The 23127-nt window shown below is 44.3% G+C and overlaps 2 protein-coding genes across 3 annotated transcripts in view; both read left to right on the forward strand.

Moving 5' to 3' along the window:
• The first annotated feature begins 622 nt into the window (after window positions 1–622).
• Window positions 623–7438, forward strand: LOC113589086 (protein phosphatase 1, regulatory subunit 15B). Its single transcript, XM_027028556.3, has 2 exons — window positions 623–3566; window positions 5629–7438. The coding sequence occupies exons 1-2, from the start codon at window positions 1683–1685 to the stop codon at window positions 5815–5817; spliced, it is 2073 nt and encodes a 690-aa protein (XP_026884357.2). The 5' UTR covers window positions 623–1682; the 3' UTR covers window positions 5818–7438.
• A 3851-nt stretch (window positions 7439–11289) lies between these two features.
• The window catches only part of plekha6 (pleckstrin homology domain containing, family A member 6), an 80419-nt gene continuing 68581 nt past the window's right edge, over window positions 11290–23127 (forward strand). For both annotated transcript variants that reach the window (XM_035520286.2, XM_027028544.3), the window contains exon 1: window positions 11290–12053. The gene's annotated coding sequence lies outside the window, so the exon portion shown is untranslated. The remainder of the gene's footprint in view (window positions 12054–23127) is intronic.

Raw genomic sequence — 23127 nt, forward strand, 5'->3', positions numbered from 1 at the left:
ATGGCTAATTATCCAATCAGAGGGCCCTTTGACTCATAAATGCTCAAGATTAACCTTATGGAATAAAAATATCTGAAGACATTCTTTCTACATTGTACATGGGTCTAAAATTGTATTTTGGGGAAACAAACTATGAAGTCTATGAAAATAAAATCTGGTTATAAAATGTGAGAGCTTTGAAAGATGTTTAACTGAAGGGGGCCCTATACTTTAAATTTAAAAGCATTCTTTGCATTACTGAACTTATCATTAGGAAATCTAAGCATTTACACATTCCAGTAGAATTTAAAAATAAAATTTAAAAATAAGCTATAATGTATATTTTCACTAGATTAGTGCAGGTTTTTATCACTGATCAAATTCTTTATTAGAGATCAGTGATTTTACATGGATGTTTGAACAGCTTACAATCTAATTTAATAGGCTACATACTGCCTTTTACAAATCTTGAAGTCAAGTTAGTTTCTAATACATGGAACTGTATATTGCGACTGGGTTATATAACTTATTTCGAAGCATGTGACAAGCGCTCGCCACATGAAGCTGGGTCTCTACGATGGTCCCTATTGTCGCTTACTTTTTTTTTTAATTTAGCGACGGTCCCTAAGCGTTTCTGATGAAATCTCCCATTTCTCCGCTGGCGCTCGTCGGCTAGCCTTCGACGAAGGGCGAAAAAGGAGGGACGAACGAACATCGCCGATTAATAACATCTGCTTAAAGCGCTTTAAAGTGTAGTTTTACTTTCATTTGTGGCGTTTTGTCAGTGTTGCAGCGTTCTTGCGCCTCACATTTGACGAAGCATTTCGATTTTCTTTGGTAACCACAACAGCTCGGCAGTTGGCTAACTCGCTAGCCGGCTAGCCGACTGAAGCGTTTCCTTTAACGTATGTGCTAAGATAACGCAAGCCCGAGACTCCGTCAGGGATATAGTTCGCTTTCTCACGCCACAAGACATCGGAAACAGCTGAAATGGCACGTACGTCGACACCTGATTTGGAATACAACGAATGTTTCGACTCGACTTTCATCATGCTGCCCCCCACACTTTTTTATGCCGTTCCCAGTAAGTCCACGACCCGCAGGAAGCTTGGTAATTCTGCGCAGGCCGCCGTGAGCGTTGCGAGATCCGTGGCCGGTTTGGGCCATGGTTGCCCCCGTTGCTGCGTCGCTTGGAGAGATGACCGGCACGACGTGGCCGTCGCTTAAGCCTCCCGGACACTTTGGAGATTTGACAACATTTAAAAGATGTCTGGCGGCAATTATGGACAGTGATGCCGGCTGGGAAATGGTGAAACGAATTTTCTGGTAGCTAACATTTAGCAGTACAGTGTTGCTAATATATAATAAAGTATCATCCCCAGGTTTTCTCGCTGTTTAGTTAGTGTTCCTCCGCAAAATCTTAACTAGAGATTAGTTAGCTAGTTTGTAAAAGAGAAGTGTTGGATAACAATGCAGGCGACTATTAACTAGTTGGTTAATGAAACAAGCGTGCCAAAGCGGAAAGTAAGTTGGTTAACTTTGCAAACTCGTTGGTTAACTGATCTAGGGTTAGTCAGCTAACTCGCTTATTAGTCGTGATTGCTCTATTTCATAGGGAGGTAAAACGGTCCCCCTGCTCGCTATAAAATTTGCTTTGAATCGTTATATCATTATTTGAAATTTGAAGAGTTAATATATTGGCAATGTTTAGAAGTATGAGTTCAGAGGAGCCTTTTTCTAAAGGGGTTTCTCAACCTCCACCGACTGGCCTTGAAAGAGCAGACGTAACCAGACACGAAAGCTCATGGACTAGCACGTTGTCCCTGCTCTCCAGGCCTGCATGGACGCTTCTGCAGAAGTATTTGCCTGGAAGATCGCACACGCCATCCCTGACACACTGGAGCGGCCAGGCAGGAAAATCGAACGTTGACACTGAAAATTCGTTGTTGGCAAACCTTGATAATCTCATGCCAGCCGCCCAGCATTCGGCAGGGCTGAGTGTAGCGAGTGTTGCTTGTGTACACTGTCTGCACGGAAATTCCAGGTTTTTAGGTTTTGCTTCTAGTGACACACACACTCTGAACTGGTTGAAAGAAGATCCTTTGCATGCATTAGGAGTTCAGAATTCTACAGGTGCAGAAGCGCAGCACCTGGCCACAGGTGGATACCTCACAATGGTGAGAAGGTTTCTCAGTCAAGTGTTCCTGAACATGGCTTCCTCGCAAAAAGATGTAGGTCGCGCTGAACGCGTGCAGTCCCAGCTCGAGGCCTCCAAGAGCTGGTCCTGGGACCTACTTCGGGGAGCTGATGAGCCTCAAAGTGTACTGCCAAATTTGTCACAGAGTGGAAAATTGACTGATACAAAGTCCTTGCATAGCGGGGCCAATTGCACTCCTGGCCGTTGTCATCCAGCTGACTGCAGTTCAGCTGTTGTTTTCGCTAAGCCAACAGAACTGTTTGTACGGAGCAATGATGTGGAATTGATGCACCACGAAACCGCTGGGCTGTTGCGTGTCAAAGAGCCAGAAGACAATGGAGGCCTTCACATGCCCGGGCCAGAATCGCTCCCGAGTACAGACCAGCTTGCATCAGTTCACCAGCACAATGTAGTGGGGCATCTGACTGACACCACAGCCGTTCTGACCCCAGAACAAGACAACGGCTACTCCAGTTTGGAAGAAGAAAATGCAAACACTAAGCAGCATAATATGAAGCTTGTGTGTGAGAAACCGGGACAGTCGGAATTGGACAGTCCTGGCCCCTCTCAGGAGGGCGAGGCAGGGCGCGGAGGTGAGGGGGAGGAGGAGCCCATTGGTGATGCTCCGTGCGAGGCAGCTGGGAACGGTGATGAGGAACAGAAGGAGGCGGTGTCACCCTCCGAACCCACACGCAGCAGCCAGGCCACATCATCCCTGTCTGTTCCTAACTGTTCGAACAGGGCGATCGCATACATCATGGGCAACCCCTGCAGCGATGACTCCGACTCGGAGGACGACAGCGACTGGGATAGCGACGAAGACGACGGTTTCGACAGCGAAGGCTCGTCCCGTGGGTCTAACTCTGAGGGCCTGGACGACAGCGAGGACGAGGACGACTTGGAAGGCGACGAGCTCGACCCCGAGAGCGAGACCATGTGGAACTCGCTGTGCCAAAACGCAGACCCCTACAACCCCCGAAACTTCACCGCCCCTATACGAACAGCCCCAAAGCCCAGAGCAGCAGCAGTGGATTCGCCCCTGTCGGGCTCCCCAGCAGGGCCTGCGTTCACGCCCTCGCCCTCCCCTTCGCCCTCGCCCCTGCAGCTCGAGGATGAGGAGTCCACCGACGAGGCTTGCTCGATAGATGAAGAGGAAAGCTTGAAGCTCTGGAACTCGTTCAGCTGCTCATCAGACCCCTACAGCCCCTTGAACTTTCAGGCTCCTCTCCGGACTCAAGAACCAGGCAGGTCCCGCAGCAAGAAGGTCAGGGCTGTCGGGCCGCCGGTCTATACGAGAGAGGAGGCCGAGGAGAGGCTGGATAGCGGGTTCTCAGAGGCAGCTCCTGCACAAGGCCACCCTGGGAGTACCAGCTGTGTCAGGCTGAAAAAGGTTAGTGTGCAGTGAATTTACAGACAAGAAAATCCACATCATATCATAGTCTGACAGACTGCATGAGCTGCATGTTTTCTTGAATTCTGATATGGGCATGAACCTGTTTGCTTCAGGGGAGTTTGGTCTGAAGTTATACCATTCATTAGTTAAAGAGGGGGGTGTCTAATAGCCGGTATTTCATTTTTTTGGCTAAGGCAGGTGTAGGGATTGTATGTCAAGCATGATCAATGAATGGTGAATGGGAAGCTACACTGCATCTTTTATCTATAGGATCCACATCCTGTAACATGGCATGTTGTACAGTTTTACAGCTGTGAAGAATATTTCATAAAGGTGGATTACAAAAGATGGAAATAATGTGTGAAGTGTGTGCTCTCTGTGAAATTTACCTGAGTGTATAATTTGTTTATTCATTCACTTCCTTAATGTTTCTGAACCATACTGGTTACAGTGGAGGCCTTTGGCCTGCACCTGTTCAGTTTTTATGTTAGTAACATTAGCTCTATATTAGAACATAAATAGTATTTATGTTTTTGTCTTCATTCAGGCATTTAATTTGAAGGGTAGGCTATGACTCGGAAGGCAGTGGGTTCGAATCCCAGCTCTGCCTTGCAACTACTGTTGGGCCCTTGAGCAAGGCCCTTAACCCTCTCAGCTCCAGGGGTACTGCACAATGCCTCACCCTTCGCTCTGACCCTTGTACTGAGCAATGGCTAAATTGAATATTTAAAAAATCTTCTATTTAGCAGTTTTCTTTTCCAGTCCTAGCTGGCAAGTTGTGTTTCTCCTATGTTTGTGATGTACAGGTGTGCAGTGTTTTCTTCCTTTCCATGTGGCCATTTTTTTTACGCTAATCTTTTTCTGGTTTAATGTGGTGTTACTATGGCAGCAGATTTCTGTGAGGTGTCTGGCTCTGTGCTAGCGCAGCGACTGCTATAGGTTGAGCTCTGAACATGATGTAAAGCAGTGCAAGAAGTCCGTTCTCTCTTTTTTTTTTTTTTTTTTTTTTTTTTTTTTTTTTTTCTTGCCGTCTGATCATCTGATGCAATGCTTACATTTTGCGCTTCTCAGTGAAACACGAGTGAGTCTTCACGGAGACACAAGTAGAGGATGGCCTGTTGCTCATCCTCACGTGGCACCATGGCCTATTTTTTTCCACTTCTGACTCCACGCTACTCGTAGCTGTTGCCGCAGCTCTGGAAACCTACGCTTTTCCATTCACCATCCATGACCCCGGATAGCTGGGAAGTGTCGTCTACCTTCTGCTTTGCTTACGTTACCCAGAGGAGGGGAGGTTATGCGGAAATTGAGCAAAAGTGGCCACTTGCAGGCAAGAAGGTTGACAACCCCCTGCCCCCCACCTGTGGCCCCCTGACTGAGCTTGGGGCCGATCACAGTACCTTTGCTTGTTAAGTGTGGGATTGCTTTTAATAAGCCTGTTTTTCTTGCTGCAGATGATTTAAATAGGCTTTTTTCCCCCTACTGCATGTTAATTTATTCAGCAATAAAGCGCATCACTTTATGCAAGCACCGCTTGACATGTTTGGATTATGATAATTGTAGGTAGGGATAGGAAGTGCTTGTCTGCATGGGGGCAGCGCAGTGGGTAAATACAGAGATTACTGTTGGCGTGGAGCGTAAAGCCCATATGGAACTGGTGGCACCGACCACGGTGTTGGTGGGGCTAGATAACAGCCTTAGTCACCATGGAGACCAGTGTTTGGTTTAAAATTGCGTTTGGAGAGGGTGGCTGTGACACCAGGCCCCACTGAGTCTTCTGGAGGCATCGTGGGCTTAATTGGCCAAAACGTGGACAAAGGGAGGTGCCTTATGACCCCTGTGAAGAGCTTGAACTGTTTCTAGTGGTTTCTAGTATGAAATGAGTGGGCTGGTCCCTATGTGAAGCTCTAGTCAATTGGCACAGGGATATGTAACATCTAATTCTGTATAGAATTTACACTTTCTATAACCCGTCACTGAACAGAGCTGTGAGATTTGTTCTTCAAGCAGTGAGAGACTGAATGAGAATTAATGCTTCTTGCTCTGTGGCGTCCTGCAGGTGACGTTTGTGGAGGAGGTGGAGGAGTTCTACGCCAGCAGCGACGAGGACCGCCGAGGGCCGTGGGAGGAGTTTGCCCGGGACCGCTGCCGATTCCAGCGCCGCGTCCAGGAGGTGGAGGAGACCATCAGCTACTGTCTGGCCCCTACCTTCCGCCTCCTCGTTTTTCAGAGACTTCATCATAGTTGATTCACCCTGCGTGTGTTTGCTGTTCTGTGGTTGATTTTTCTTTTGAATGCAAAAACAAAAAGGCTATATATCGGTGGGCTAATTCCAGGCCATGGGGGGGTTGGAAAGTGAAAATCAAAGGGCTCTGATGTGCCAGCCCAGTAAATCTGGGTTGGAGATTATTTCACTTCAGTCACATGCTAACACACAGTTCTGTCATGAGCTGGAGAGTGCTGTATAGTTTCCTGAACACCACAATTACCTGTCCTTGAGTCTCATAAATCAAGCGGGCGACAGTGGATTGGCCATTGTTACTTGAAGTTGTGACTGTCCTGTCCTGATGTCACAAAAAATGGAAGGGTCAGCGCACCATAAGGAAGGTTTTATTGTGTATTATGTTCAGGGTCCCTTGAAGCCTGTTCTGTCCCTCGTTAGCTGCATAGATATAAAATGGCCAAGACATTAAAACTCAGTAATGCACTAATTGCAATTCTGAATTGCTCTCAAAGTGAGACTAAACTATTTTTGATATTCTACCTTCAACCTCTCATCTGTATTAGTGCAAGAGTATTGAACCCATCTGTTTGTAGTGTTAGCATTCCTTGTTGCCTTCATGTATTGCAAGGATTTTTGTTTGGCTGGATTTAGATAGACAAAGGATTTCTTATATAAAATGGAAAATCGATAACCTTAAATCAGTTTTTGTTCCTAAATGAAAAGGTTTTTTAACTTTACTAAATATGTCTTGTTTTTTTTTTTTTTTCTGTTGATACAATTATTTAAAAAAAAAAAAACTGCTTGATTCCTTAAAAAAATCTTACCCAGTTTATCAGTTCTTATCAGGGGTATGATTGTGGAACTGCATTTTTTATTTATTAAAAAAAATTGGGGGGGGGGGTGGTTTTTGTTTTTTCCTTTTTCTAAAATCTCAACATTTTGTGGAAGCAGATGAATTGGAGCATGTAAGTAAGTGACACATGGGTGTTGAGTATTGCTGCTTGTCTACGCATAGCCCTAGACCCCTTCACTTATTAACCTCAAAGCCAAAGAAGCTCTGAGCTCCATCACTTGGTGGAACCTCAGTGTTTGACCCTACAGAGCCGTGGAGTTATTTCCCTGTCTGACTGATCAGTTTGAATGGATCCAAATGAACACATGGTGTTTAGAGTTCAGCTAAGCTCAAGTCGGTATCTCTTGCTGTGTCTGAAGGCTGGTGTGAGTGGCCCTTGGTAATACATATTCGCACGGTACTCTTTATATTTAAAGGCCTGGCATTCATTCTCTTTATCTTAAGAATCCTGCTTGGCTTCCTAGTGCTCGAGAACCACTGTGGTGTATTCTGTCCTAAACAAGAGGTTGTGTCTGTGTTTTGAACTGTTGCAGCTGTGACCAAGTGGGTGAAATCATATGTGTTGACTATAAAGAGCAGTGCAGGGACTAATGCATGTATTTAAAAGGAATCTTTTAAAGCGATATGCTTGATGTCAAAGCATAGGGTTAATTTGTTAATCAGCAAAATTAACAAAAGTGTTTTATTTTTGTAAAACATTTAGGAGTATAATCTGCATCTACTCTGGATTTTCTGACAGAGACATAATCAACATTAACATTTAAGGAATAAATCTAATGTTTAAATATTGAATTGTGGGTTCTGTTTAATTGCTGACCTGAATAAATGAATATTAGGAGTTTGGGCTATATAAATACGCAAAACAAGGATGATACTTTTGCATACAATTTTTTTTATTTATTTATTTTTTAATTAGAAGTTTGATGAATTAAATATTATATAGAATTAATCTTTATTGGTTCAATATTGGAATTTTGGACAATAATTACATCCGATAATTTTTGTCTATCCACCATTAAGCCAAAATGCTAATAATCAGGTTGTTAGTTTTCATTTGTTAATTGTGGCCAGAGTTTGGAATATTATTTCATGTCATTTCACGTCATGGTGTGGGTTTTTTTTTTATTTTTAACTTTGCTGTTTACAGATTAAGTGAAGTATGTGGTGTTGGTGACTGGGTGGTTTTTCTAGGTGCTTTCCAGCCATTAGCTTTCTTTTACCTGCACCAGTTCGAGGTAGAAAACGGCATTTAACATTTCATTTAAGAAAAAAGGCCAGGGAAATTAAAATAGAAGCACACAATATAAAGGTAACCAGGAGGTATAACAAGGAAAATAAAACTAGTATAATACTATGTTGAAAATTTTTTTTAGCTCATCTTTAGGAACCGTGGTAAAGCAGCCTGACAAATGGTCATCATGTTGCAGATTTGGTGCATAGAAGCTGCTTCCCCACATGAGGTTTCATATGTGCAATGTGCAATGTGATGATCCTAAGACATCTGGATATGATGAGGGTGTTATATCTTTAAGAGATTTTAAAACAACATTTTCTAAAGGACACAGGCCAGCAGTGGAATAATACTGCGCTTTTTTTTCTGGCTTTCTTGCTCCTGCAATTTGCTAATGTAGTTTGTTGCATTTGGGTATTTCCATTTTAATTCTAGTCAGCCCTGCATATTTACACTCAAAATCAACCTGCAAGTATCTTACACTTTAATCAGACTAAATGTGATTTTAATCTCTACTAGAATCGTTAGTACAGCCCTTTTTAGTCCCTTTAACTCCTTGTAGAATAGTAGGATTTTGAGAGTTTGGAAAAAAGCTGGAAATGAACATTTTTTCCCCCCTCTTACTGTTTTTCAGTAAACCCTATTCTCACAACAAAACTCAGCTGCTAAACCTCATCAAATTAATCCTTCTTTGCAAAACCTTAATAACCACGTAGTTAGACAGTTTTCATATCTGATTCAGCCTTTTTGTAAAACAGTTGACACCACAAGTGGACTCTGAGAAAGAGCAAGGAGGGAGAATCTGTATAAGGTGGTGTATGAGGAAGAGCAAGACCAAGCCCCAGAACCATCATTTCAGATGAAATTTGAACAACTGATGGGCCGTGCTCTTGTTCATGGAATGCCTGTGAGGTACGTAGGACAATGCGGCGGTGCTAGTTCAGTGCTTAAGGTGCTTCACTTGTAATTGGAAGTTGTCGATTCAGGTCCTGCTACTGCCAAGTTTCCACTGTTGGGCCCTTGAGCGAGGCTCTTAACCCTCAACTGCTCAAGTTGTGTTCAGTCATAATTGTCCATTGCTTGGGATAAAAGTGTCTGCTAAATGCTATCAGTGTAGGTTCAGAGAAGAGGTAATCAGTGTTTTCGGGTAATTTAATGTACAGATGTTTCACTACTTCACAAGGACACGGGAGGGAATCGATCAGTGTTTCTACTGCATGCATATTTTACTGTAGCAACTGCAAATTTCTTTTTTATATAATTGTGTAATGGCTACGTGAGGATGGAAGGACTCTTATGTGCTCCCAACAGCAACTCTCATTAGTTGACATGTTCCTTCAAATCAGTGCCATTAGACTGCGGAAATGCGGTTGCTGAGCTGTTGAACACGATGTGAACTTTGAAGGAATCAACAGTGCCAACCTTTCCATCACTGACCATGTCCTCCGACATGGTGTGCATGAAGCAAGTGTACAGAATACCATCTGAGCACAACTCGGAGTCAAAACCATTTCAGTATGTGTACATTCAGACAGACACATTCAGTTCTGATCGATCACAGTTCAGTACTATGCTACATGCTACTGTCATACATGCTTATGGCAAACGTCTGACTTTCTGTAGCACTTACATAACTAAATTCATTTCTATGTAGAGGGTGTTTCAACTGGATTCCTTGGAAAGACCAAAAGAGTACATTGTTGTGGATGAAGAGGTTCAGGAGAAGGAGAGGCCAGAACAGGACTTTCCAGGGGGCCATTGGGCAAGTCCTTGGCCAGCGTGGGGGTAGTGTCACAGTTTGTCCAGCCATGAGTAATCATGGGGTTCTCCACTGTCATGCCACCTTGGGGCCATATAACATCCGACATCTTCTTACTGGGTCTTCGGGATGTTTTGTTTGTTTTGAGCAGCAGGACTGTGGGCAGGCAGAGTGTCCTGTCTACATCGTAGTTTGGGACAATGTCAGGTTTCACAGTGGTGTCCTGATACAGGAGTGGTTCAACATCAATCAGGCATTCGTAAATGTTTGCCTTCCAACACACTCCCCTTCCCTCGACCCAACAGAAGAGTTGCTCTCTGCATGGCCATGGAAGGTACATGAGCGAAAAGCCTGTATCGTGGAAGATTTCCTATAGGCCTTGCAATTGGCCTATAGTGACATAGGTATGGAGTCTTGCCAAGGCTGGATCCGGAACACCAGAGGGCTTTTCCTGCCTTGCCTGGTTATGGCATTGCCTGTGAAGTAGATGAAATCTTCTGGCTTGAGCCAGCACAAAGACATGACGCTCAGGCTGAGCGAATCACTTGTTGATTTATGCAATTACATTTACATCTTTGTCCTTAGTTGTGAATTAGTGGGGGGGGGGGGGGGGGGGGGAATGACACAACGCATTTACTATTATAAATAAAATAAAAACATTTCTGCACCTACATGTCCTGAACACTGAATTTTCCATTTTTTGATGTGTAATGGACACGCAGCTGTGTTATTTTGACTCATTTTGTGTTTGATCTGAAAATGACTGATTTTGAGCATAGTTAAAACTTTTGAGGGGTTCTGTGACAACTGGGCTTTGTGGTGAGAAAACAGTGGAAGGTTTCGAGAAGTGTCTTAGGAACTGTAAAAAACTAATTTGCTCTGTCACAAAATGTTGAGGTATTTTCCACTAGATGGCACAATTGTCTACCATTTTGTTTTTGTCTGCCATTTTATATGACCTTGGGCACTAATGAGCTCTTGTAGTCCACTGAGATCACTGGAACTACATCTGGCAATAATAACAATAACAATCTGTTATTGTTCTGGATAGGGTCCTATAATTTATCATTGCATATATTTACAGGGTTATGTGTTATGATGTGTTATGGATTAAAGGTAAACGTGTAAAAATGCATTAGTATTGTGTCACCAGAGGGCACTGTGTTCCTTTCTTTTACTGGTAACTGAAATTTGTGTGTGTGTGTGTGTGTGTGTGTGTGTGTGTGTGTGTGTGTGTGAGTGTGTGTGTGTGTGTAATAAATTTTCTGCCTGCCGTATTTAGTATTTTATTGAAAATACAGTATTATGTAACGTTATACCTCATGTAATCTATATTAAATATAGATACATTTTATCTTTACCTAGATACCTAAAAATAAAATAAAAAAGACTACTGAAACTGAAAAGAATAATGTATAATATTGTATAAGATTCCTTTAGTAAGGCTGTAATATGAAATGCAGAGTATTAGGGAAGATTAGAACTGGTTTATGGAAGAATGGGATGAAATGAGAGTGTGATGGGCCACCACTCCTCTGGGGTGAGTGCTTTGTTCTCTGTGTATTTTTCACATTTGTGTCATAAATGTCAAGGCATCAAGATTAAAGGATAAAAACAGAGTTCTGTACTGTGGGCCATTAAATCTTAAGCGATTTGTTTTAGTGAAAAAGTATCAACTTTACGATGTTTTTCAAATTTTTGTTTTTTTGTTTTTTGCAAAACAGACTATTGCCCACGTGGGTTTAGACAATCATCTCTTCTTTGTTTTTATCAGATGCAGTCCAGTCGAGAAGGGGTTAAATCCATCTTCGGGGAGCCATCAATACCACGCTGCTATTGGTAGGCTAAGGGCTGGGGGTGGGCTCTAGAAGATTACAGGTCTTTCTCCCGCTCCGTCTTTAATGAAAGGGAGCGCAGCTGTGAAGCCCACGCCCACCACTCAGCACGGTACTCATCAGACTCTCAACTCCCACCCCCTAAATCCTGTTTCCCTCCAACACTGATTGACAGCTGAGACAGAGTCATGTGACACGTCAGGATTTGCAGCGGACATGCTCCGTGTCGCCCCCCTCCCCTGTCCTCCTCCCCTCCTCTCTCCATTTCTCTGGTGTGCTGTCACGCCCTCCCTTCATCTGAAAAAAAGGATGCTTGTTATTGCACAGCATCCCAGCCCCTGCACCCTGTGCCTGCTGTCAGCGCCGTCGCTAGACCTGTTCACCTCCACGTCTACCTGGCCGCTGACGCGTTTCTCTCCCACGACCCACTGAGGTTCCAGTGCCCCCCCGTCCCCACCCGGACCACATTCCAACCGTTTGCTGATGCTTCAAAGCTGACAACATCTTTTGTGGACATACTGGGGACGAGTAACCGGAGCCCTCTGACGCCAGGCAGTGCGGTGCGTCTGCAGCAGGTGGCTGGTGAGTGCTCATTCATGCTTATGAACCCTCCCTTTGTTTAACGGTGCACAGGTCTGCTGCGCTCCTCACCTTGGGGCTAAATTATGATTGTTGGGTAAGCCGGTCTGAAATGGCCATTTTAGCAGTGCCATGTGCTATGAATAAGCACCCAGCTCCTACTGCACTCAACCATGCAGAATTCATATGGACCGCTGTGCGAGCAGTCAAAGGGATATTTTTAAATGTAGCACAATTATAGTCATGGATAGTATGTAACTCTACAGAAAACATCATCCAGTGTGTTGACTAATGTTGTTGATGCCGTTGCTTTGGTGATTTGGTTCATATTTGGGTGATGTCTGTCACTGATTACAGATGCTGGGGTGACACCAAATGTGTCCCTTGCTGAAACCTGCCCCCCATGACCCCCATGACCCCTGGAGTGCAGCCACCTGTCCCTCTATTTTCCTCTTTCTCTCTTTGTCAGTCTCAATGCTGTGTTTGTTTGGATGCGGGTGCTGGGAGCAGTGCCGTGTGGTACAGCATGCAGAATAACTCTTTGTAGGACTTAGCCAAGCTGATCCTGGACCACTGAAATGCACTGTGACTGAAGCAATGCTTCCTTTAGGAGATAAACTCTGCAGACAGTCTCAGTCAGGGCAAATGGAAGGAGGTGATAATGCAATTAACCTCCTTGTCTTTTGTAGTAAACTAATGTCATTGTCTTGGATGATCTCCAATGAGCCTGTTCTGGGCTGTTATGTGACATTTCTACTGAAATCAACATACTTAAGGTGCGTGTATGGGCGGGGGGGGGGGGGGTTGCTTTTGTTATGCTATTTTTACACAAAATGCATCTTTAATTTGTAAGACTAAAAGGCAAAATATTTCCTTTTCCACGGACATGGTAAGGTTAGGGTTTTTTGTTTTTTATGTTTTCGCATAAATACTACATTTTTTACATAAGGAGGTGGAAGAGTAATTCATGAATGTGCGTCTGTGTGAATGCAGAGAAAGCACAGATCATGGAGGCATCCTGATTCATCTGCTCGTACTGCCACATGCTCTAACTCGCTGTGTTTTTGTTGCCACTGCGAGCTCTCTCCTCATCTGAGCTCCTCTGTGATTGGTCGGAACCGAACCAGTGAGCCATTGTCTGAGTCTCTCATTGGCTGCATCGTGTGGCGACGGTAGTGATGAAGAGCTGCGTGTCTTTTTATGTGCGTACATGTGGATGTATTCATGAGTATAGGATATTTAACGTTTGTTTTCTGCAGAAAGTGAGACATTAGTCGGATATTAGGAAAAGCACCCGTGTTGTGCCAGAATAATGTGTGCTGTTTGCTCTGCGTGTGCCCATGTGCACCTGCAGTGTGCCTGCCTCTCTTCGTTAGCGTTAATGCTTACATGCCTGTCTATTCGTTAGCGTGTGCTGGAGTCTCACGTGGCTGGCCCTTTGTTAGCGTGTGCTGGAGTCTCACGTGGCCATCTCGCCACTTTACTGGCCGCCTGCAGTCATAATGCATAATGTCAAAACCACCGTGTGTGTGTGCGGGACTTGTTACGAAGAGTCGTCATGCCTGAAGAACTGATGACACAGTGGGAGCTGAGTAAATAGTTATTCATGAATAAAGTGCATCACTACCGGTACTGAAAAAGTCATGCAATGTTCACTGTTTAATTACATTAATTATTCTTAAACTTTATGTTGCTAATAAAACATGTTTCTTTGCACTATTAATAGCTTCATGTCAAATGCACAGAATTGGTCAATATTACATAATTTAATAATAAAACACAGAAACATTAGTGGAATTTATTAGAGCTTAATGGTACCTGACTTTTTTTCATTGAGTCATCGTAATGAATGATTCAGTAATGGTCTACTAATGATCTACAACCAGTTTACTTCAGCTACTGAGTCTGTGTAAAAGGTAGATATGATATGCGTTGACTATGAGCCTTGCTGTGTCCAGCGTATGTCAGAACAGCTACTGCCATGAGCTGTTACCTTTCAGCACAGGCTTGATTAAATGTAATTATGCATGGCTGGGGCACTGCGGTGAGCTAAATGGGCTCCAGCGGCCCGCGTGTGTTGAACACAGCATCCTTCGGTTGCTAGGCACATCAAAGGGCCATGGATGAAAGGGTTAATCTCCTGGACCCCGCACCTTTACCACGGGGCTGGGCCTCGGCCGCCACGTTCCCATGGAGATCCATTGAATCACCTACGCGGGGACTTTGTGTGAGATGAAAGGACAAAGGAAGAAGGAAGATGGAGGAAGACTAGGTGGTGCTCGGAGGGGGGGGGAGGGGGGTTGGAGGGGGGCAGAGGGCTAGAGAGCGCCAGCACTGAGGTGAGGGTAATCCCACTCCCCCCAAGTCCGACCACGTCTGAGTGCTGCATACTGTTGTTTCTAGACTCCCCCCAAGGATCTCTGCTCCAGTTCTATTCTTAATTCATTATTACATGCACTTCCAAATATGTATTTCGTAAACAAAGGCAAATCCTGAAAGCTTGAGAATGAGAGAGATTTAAAAAAAAAAACCAGTCTTGCCTCCCTGGAGTTGTTTTGTGTGCATCCCCCATGCATGCAGCAGCCAAGAGCCATGCCAGGCCTGGAGCAGATCACCATTAGAGGAGAACGTTAACCCTTTCAGCTCCATCGCTCCATCACCGTAACCAGCTCCACATAAATTGGAGGGAGCTGGCATGGTGTTTAGTCCTGCAGTGACATTACTTGGGAGCAACCTTGCCTGACCTCACCTCCAGACGCACCTGTTCTGGTGGCCAGGCTCCCTTTCTTAATTCAGTGGTGTTCTGGGTCATTACTCGCATCCAGACACTAACTGGCTGCACAGGACTGAGTGTTCCCGGGTGTCCCTGACTGACACTCGCAGTTAGCTGTAGTGTCATGGCAACAACCGTGGCCCTTTGGCACGATTGCCTGGGCATTGTCTGTTGTGGTTGGCTGTTCAGTTGATTGAGGACTCATAGGCTCATTAATATAGAAGCCAACCTGAAACCGTTCTTTGGCTTTACAGCACATGGTGGTTAGGCGTGATAGAGTGTTGGTTATGATTATAACAACTAAGCGCTTCAGTTTTCTTTATGCTTTTTTGGCCATAGCATGCTGAAGGCAGTGAGTTACTGATCACCTTCTCAGAGCAGAAGAGAACTAAGAGTCAACATTCTTTGACTGCTCTGTTTTCTCAAGGCCACACAATCTGCACAACTAAAAGTCTGAAGGCAGATACATTAACATGAAATCGAATGATGTGTCAAATGTATAGTATAACTTCTAAAACCTTTTATAAAGTCTTGGTGTATATTTTGCAGGTAAATTCACTGTTTAGAATGAAACCCAGTGCAAACCACCTGAAAGGCAGCTGTTGAAATGACTTAAGGGTGCCACATATTTACTTTTGTACTTCCAGGCATTGTACTTCCAGTCATCTATAATTATGCTCTAATGCAGACCTTCAATACAAGTCTGCTTCAACACTATGAAGTACCAAACGTTTGTTCATTTACTAGAAATATGAACTAGATCTACCCTATTATTAGAAAGGTGAACTAGATCACTAGATCTACCCTAGTATTAGATTTCTTTCCCCTGCAGCCTACCTAAGTGTCCAGTAGACGTGATTTTGGCCCTTGCCGACTGGATCCATGTTGACACACTCAGAGAATCAAAGCCATACAGACAGCTCCTGCATTAGCATGTGAATGGCTGTGTTGAGCTCCACCCCCCGCCCCAGCGGACTGGCAGGCCAGAGTGGCTGAACTAGACTCCCGGGCGCCCCTGCTCCCATCCCTTAGGACCAATTAAGCAGGTTTTTTAGTGCAGGCTCCCTTCTCGCTGATGATGCTTCACAGCTGCGCCTCTCCACACACTATGCTACTTCTCAGTATGGGGTTTTAGGGCTGAAGTAGACTTGAGAGCTCGTTCCCCTTGTGTGACAGCGACTGTCATGGAGATTGTAGCTAAAATAGAGTGTTTATGCATGGGTGCATAAGTAGCTGTGAACTGACAGAAACCTCTTCTGCCTCATATACTGGGAACGTGTGCTGGAAGTGCTATTAGTCCACTTGATAGCAACTTCACGTATCGCGATCTGTCCAGGCTCACTTTGAGCCTGTGCTCGCTTGGTCTGCAGAGCATAGACACTCAGACCTTTGGACTGCCGAACACCTCCAACTTTCCCCTTTGCCCACCATGGCAATCCGAACTTTACTGAATAGTACAGCATTTGGTGTCACACTACAGCTCCTGTGACCAGAAGGTCACTGCTTAGCAAACTAGGTCATCTATGAAGAGATTCCAACATCACTGAAGCATTCGGGTGAATGAATATACATGAGTTCAGCTGAGATCTATTAAAAGGGACCAACAAGCAAATCACGCCTTTAAGATGTGTCAGAGCAGCTATGATTTAGTGGGGGTCAAAGCTGTCCACAATGTCCCAAATTCATCCAGATTATTCCAAATATGTATTGCTAAATGGATTCTACTGGGTGTGGAACATAGGTGGAATTTCATAGTACACAGCAAAGAACTCTAATTAACTCAAGCATGACCGATTAGTTAAAGTTGTGTAATGCCCCTGTTTTGGCTCAGAAAGTTTCTGAGTTCCCAACCTATTTGTCACAATCAGCTCATGGAGCCTAGCCTTTCAACCAAAGACCTACTCCATGACCAGGTAACAGCATTAACATTGCATGTCCTTGCTAATAGCTTTGCATGTCTACGACCTTGCCTGCATGGACTCATTCTGTGGCTCCTGGTAATAGGAGTCTCCACCGACTCTCCCTCACGACCTTCTGTTTTGGTGCCAATTTGTTGGCTGGGCTCCAAGGGAGACAGGGACCGGTGCCTCTCAGAGCTGATGGCAGCATTTGAGATGCATGCTGACATGGTAGAGCCTCTTAAAGACCATATTTCTACCTGGATTAGAGCAGGCATTTCTGTGACACTACAGCTATTGCTCTATTAACACTTATTTGGCGTCCTATTCATGTGTAGAACCCATGTGTCCTGATTTCTGATGTCAACTTTGGACTGTACTTGTCTTACTGTTGTTTGATTGTTTTGTCATTCGGGTCTTTTCCCTTTCTTTACTTTCACCCAGCACACATCTCAATAACCCATTTTATAAGCATCGGATTACTTGCTGCTGCCACCATTAATAAACATGAAGGGTGTCTCATTTTAACGTGTCCCCAGAGTGCTTCATGTCTGAGCCTTAAAAGCATCAGAAATCAAGATTGGGGTCTGAATGCATCATGAGGTCACACAAAATACAAGACATAATTCTTTTGGACTGAGAACTAGGGTCTCAACTTAATACAGAGGCTATCAATGCTATGATGCACATAATCTTTGGAGTATGTTCTATTCCACTGAGGGGACAGTGCAGATCAGCCTCATTCTGTCATATTCACAAGGAAATTAACCCTTTCTTTCTGTGCTGTGCATTTTCGTCATAGCTTACTACATCTCCTCAGTCTCCTCAGAAGGTAACCAGTGGCCCACGGCCGCTCTCACCAGCTCATCACCAACACCTTACATAATCCTAATCTTAGTCCCAGTCCTAATCCCCAAAATGGGTAACTGCAAGACCAGCCCTGGGACCAGGAGGAGAGGGACTAAGGCAACAAGTAAAGGTTTGACATGGCCGCAAGTAGCCTACGTAGCGTCCAGAAATGTGCCTGTGCAGAAATCACATTAGTCTTGGCCACCATCATCTTTCTGGAGCCACATGTGCACTTTATTAGATATGCTCCATACATTTCTGTGTCATTCAAAAATGGAATGTTGTTTGGAAATATTTTTTCAGAATTAATTTAGGATGATTTTTTTTTTACTTATCTGGAATATGTGTGTATGTGTGTGTGTCGGTTTTTTTCTTTTTTCTTTCATTCGTCCTGCTCTCTACATGTGGATGGCAGGATGTGTGCTTGAGAGAGCAAGTGTGTGAAGAGACATCTTCTCTGAGTCACCAGGCGGTGCTTCTCACAGCTATGGTGCTCATTGATTCTGCTTGCCAATGGCACCAGTACAGCAGTTGGAAGGCAATGCTGCCTTCACTTCACAGGGTAGGGGTGCTGAACCTCAGCCAAGTTCATGTTAGTTCACAGTGTAGTGTTACCTGCTGGAATAAATGAACAGGACTGATTCATCTTTAGCTTGCACCTCCTGGGGAAAGGAGAACTCTTTTGCCTGCTGTTCTGGGCTCCAACAGCACATTGTTAGTTTGGTGGTGGTTTAGTCTTTATCTTTGGCTATGTAAAACTCACAACCCATGTAATTATAGTACTTCTCCAATCTCACCAATAACTACGTTGTGAATGGGTGGATACAGGATGAGTCAATCTATGGTCAACCACAACACAAAGCACATTAGCTAAGGAATAAATGAAGAAAATGCCATGTCCATGTAGTCACACTGGTTTGATAGATGATTTGTGTGATTGGGTGTGGTGTGTCTATAAGCCCATTGCAATCTGCATCCTGACCCAGACCATTCTCTTCCTTTTCTGACCAAGGACTGATGACACACGCAAGTGGATTTTTGAGCAAAGTCGAAGATTAGGTGTGGTGGAGCATGTTTCATCGCAGCTTACACCTGACTTTACTGGTGAAGGCCTTTTGCTGATTTCGTTCATGCAAAAACAGAAGAACCAGGGCATGAACCAGGACATACTAGATCTGCTAACAGTTAGCTTGCTGCAACGTGCATGGACCAGGGCCTTGCTGACAGCGCTTTGTCAATAACATGTTCATTTACAGTGAAGCTGCATCTGTTTCCTTCACTGATGACAGATTGCAGAGACTCCTCCGCGACAGTGTGTTTATGTGTGTATGGTTGGGGGGGGGGGGGGGGGGGGGGGGTCTGCTTATTGCATGAGGTGAGTCATCATGCCAAAAACAAAAAAACAAAGCTTCTTCTTTTCTGTGTTTTTATTATAAGTTTTTTATTATTATTAGTTCTCTTTAGAGGGTTGTATACCTGCCAAACCAAGGCATTTGCATACTGCAGTGCACATTGCTTTGATAACGAAAATATTGATAGAGCATCATAGATTACAGCTTTTGGCATTACAGAGTGCAAATGTATTTGTTTATTCTTATTCATCGTGTTGAAAGCTAGGTTAGAATGATTTTGCCCATGGGCAAAAGTCAGTTGGTTCTTTGATGCCACAACATTGTCAGTGTGTTTCAAAGTAAAATCAGTGTAGATCACCTTTGTGTCCTTTATTGAAATATTATTTTAATAAATTGGATGAAGGGGTACAAGCTTGCTTCTGGCATGCGTTTGTAGCTATATAGTTAGCTACTGGCTCGAATGTCCTCAATTATTATAACGTGTAGGCCTACTTGTACAAGTACGTATTCTGTTTTTAGCTAGCCAGTGAGCTGCCCAACACCAGTCAAATATCAATGGTGATGTCTCTTGCCGATAGACTGCATATGGCGTATGTGGTGCATTGAAAGTAGCTAGCTTACTTACTGTATAATTTTCTGATAGTTGCACGCCAAGAAGTAGGTTAAATTGCGTAGCTTCGTATAGGTGTTCGGGCTTGAAATGTTATTGTAATAACGTAAGTATTTTCTGTGGCATGAATGCATTTGTGGCTATCTATATTTATTTTGACCGTTAGGTTGTTTACTTAACGTGAAGTTATGTACTGCACTTAGCTAGCAACATAGCAATCGAGAGTGCTTCATGTAAAACAAGCACTTAAAAAAATGTTCTCTTATCGTACTTTTTTTTCTGTGGCACACTTTACAGCTTCTGGATTCTGAATTCTTCTCTGTTAGTGAAATGCCATTGACACTTTGTAACAGATGCTGATCTTTTTTTCTTTCTTTTTTTTTTTAATGAGTCATGAGTACGCATTAATTTCATTTACCATTGAATCCTTTTAGTTAGCCATACTGTGGAGTATATATTGTCAATTCCTAGGTGAAATATCATCTTATAATTTGGAGATACTGTTTATAGTAATGCACCTTTATTAGGCATGTCTAAACATTGACTGTGTCTAAGCTGTCCGTGGGATCATCGACACAACCAGTGAGAAAACCATGGGCATGATATGCTTTCAGCAAAGAGGGTTCTTCTATTGTTCCTCTGTTTTAGCACTCAGCTAGTGTGCTCAAAGAACAGGGGAGGAGCTAAGGCAACAGATAGATGGATGGAGGGATAGATGGATAAAGACAGGGGGGATGGGTTGGCGGGGGAAGTCATTAGCGCCCAGGCACAGCAGTAGCAAATCATGCGTGTGATGGGAGATATCTGCCCCCCCGTGCACGCATCCCTCACACAAAGGCCCTCAGAGAGGCTGAATGTTTTTGTTTGTCTCCCTCTTCCTTTCTGTCTCGGTGCCACCCTCTGGGGCGCGTGGCACGCGAGGGCTTCTCCAGACACGGCCCTTGACACCGGCTGTTTTAGTTTCTGTCGAGCCATTCAGCACACTTTTGTGATAGGTTTAGAACACCATGACACTGCCGTTTCCTTGTAACAAATGAAGACAGATTGGAAAGTGATGGAAGGTTCTGCTGGATTTAAAGCAGAAACAAGTTTCATCTCTGAAGAAGTTTATCTGGGTTGTTGAAAACACACATATATATATATTTTTCTTAGCTGAAGCAAAATAGGTCTGATGTTGGTATTTACTTATTACATCCCTGACATAATTATTTATTTTCAAAATTTGCTAAGGTTCCTTTTAACCTTTTTCGCCTGTAAGAGATTTCTTTCCAAAGGGGATTATATTGACACTGTTTAAATTGCTCTTAACCTAGAGACTATCGATTGCCATTAGTGACCACGAGCAGTACAACCTCTCTTTAATTAAATTGAGGAGCTGGACAAATCTCTTAGTGGATCTCCTCCACAGCTTGCAGATACTCCTGGCATCTCAGGGCAGCCCTAACCGTGAGAGGGGGTGCATACGTGTGTCTGCTGTGGTTCTGATTGATCAATTATGAAACATGCTTTGATGACAATCAGCGGGGAGGCGACTCATTATCAATTGCAGCCAACACACTGATTAATTAGATTAAAGCCCTACTTGGATACCTCCTCTGCTAGCTCATTCATTCCGAGCCCAATTGATTTACTTTCTCGTCTTTTGTCTTCTTGCTGAAAAGCGAAAAAAAAAAAAAACCCAACAGTGAGAGGCCTTACTTGGGCTTTTCAGGGCTTACTGCCCATGGGGTCGCGCTCCCAAATTTTCAGGGAGCAGAAAAGAACCTGTGAGCAGTGCTCGGAGGCTCTTTGAGTGCATCGGGCCTTTATGGGATGCTAAACCGGAGCCCAGGATGAAAGCTGAATCACCCTAGTGCATTTCAGAGCGTTCACCCGGGAAATCTTCTGCTGCCATGGTGACCTTCCTTAGTCACTCCAACCAGTCTTCCCCCCCCCCACCCACCAACGCGCTGGGGTGGGGGGGGGGGGGGTCTTACGCAACCGCAGCTCTCTAAGTCACAGGACACTTGCATTGCTCATAATCTTTGTCTCTGCTTGTTACACAGACAGCACTCTGCTCATCTTTGTCTTTGTCACTGTCTACAGCAGAGGACTCTGACCTAGTATGTCTAGCTTAGTGACTGTTCTCCTCCTGTTCTCCTCCTGTTCTCCTCCTGTTCACCTCCTGTTCTCCTCCTGTTCACCTCCTGTTCTCCTCCTGTTCACCTCCTGTTCACCTCCTGTTCTCCTCCTGTTCACCTCCTGTTCTCCTCCTGTTCACCTCCTGTTCTCCTCCTGTTCACCTCCTGTTCACTGGATGGGATGCTCACATTCTCATCTGCACTGTGATTTTAGTTCCTGCAGTCCAAGCTCTTTGAGCTGAACACGGTTTTAACGACTTGCAGTCATTAATCATTTGGCATATACTGTATAATATCAGGTTTTGTTTTGGCATCTGTAGCTGTTTGCTATGTCTTGCTTAAAAAGAGATTTTTATCTCCCTGGTGTTTCCCCAGTGAAAAAATATCGTTAAAAAAAAGTGAACCAAGAGAACATACAGAAAGGAAGGGTAGTGACTTAATTCCCTCTAAAGTGAATGCCAGTCCCCCGGATGCCGTAGCGCCACTCTCGGCTGTGTTCTCGTGCCTGTTTTCTTCAGGAGGTCTAAGCAGTACAGTGACAGGACTCAGAACTCTGGAGGGGTGGTACTGCATCCTCACAGACAGTGAGAGTCCGCCTTTCTCTGTGTTTACGCCAGTGCGGCCCCGGTCCAGTCCTGTAGCCCACCAGGCAGGTTACAGGCCGCTGTAGGAAGGCTGTAGGAAGGCTTTGCTCCGACGTCTTCAGTCTGCTGTGAAAGGAGGATGAGTGCGGTCCATGTATTAGTGCTACCCTACTTTTGGTGTCGTGCTTTAGGTCAGCCGTTCCAGGAAAGGCCCTTGCTGCCATTACTGTTGCTGTTATTGAACGTCACAACCGCCCAGAGTTGGTTAAGGGCTAAGTTAAAAAAAGAATATGCCAATCGGAAAATAACTAAGATGGGGGAACGGCAGACATGGATACTAAACATCCCATGGTCATCTGGGAAATGTTAGTTCTCTGGGGAATGAAGACATGATGGCTCCAATGTGGGGGGGGGGGGGGGATCAGGCCATCTAAATGTGGCAGAGTGAGAGCACAGTGAGAACCGATCTCCTTGCTCCGCTGCCCATTTCAGAAAGAGAGCATGACAAACAAAAATGTAACTGAGAATAGAGTGGAAACCAATGGAGTCAATTCTCATTGAGTCCAGTAACTGACAAACAGCTTTTCATGCTGATATGAGCAGTTGGGTCTAAAGATGCCATTAGCACAACTGGTTCTCAAACTGGATGTAACTGGCTCATCCAGATGTCAGTGCCAGAGCAGGACGGAAGGTCACATGAACTGTCTGATGTGTATTTCAGTGAGGTATTTCCTGTACTCAATCATGTATCATTTATCACCCTTCTCAATGTTATTTTTGTTTGTTTATGCAATTACTGGTCTCTTCTCTTTCACCAGGCAGATCCAGCTCTCTTTTGAGAGCAAGAGGTATTGCATCTCCTGTCCCGATTTCATAATATGCAGCTCGCAT

This window comes from Electrophorus electricus, chromosome 22, assembly GCF_041902795.1.
Source record: "Electrophorus electricus isolate QZ-2024a chromosome 22, ASM4190279v1, whole genome shotgun sequence".
Lineage (NCBI taxonomy): Eukaryota > Metazoa > Chordata > Actinopteri > Gymnotiformes > Gymnotidae > Electrophorus > Electrophorus electricus.

Excerpts from the sequence above, each read along its gene's own strand:
- LOC113589086 (XM_027028556.3), top strand. The coding sequence starts at position 1,683 with ATGTTTAGAAGTATGAGTTCAGAGGAGCCTTTTTCTAAAGGGGTTTCT. Across the intron at positions 3,567-5,628 it reads GCTGTGTCAGGCTGAAAAAG|GTGACGTTTGTGGAGGAGGT; the intron begins GTTAGTGTGCAG and ends GGCGTCCTGCAG.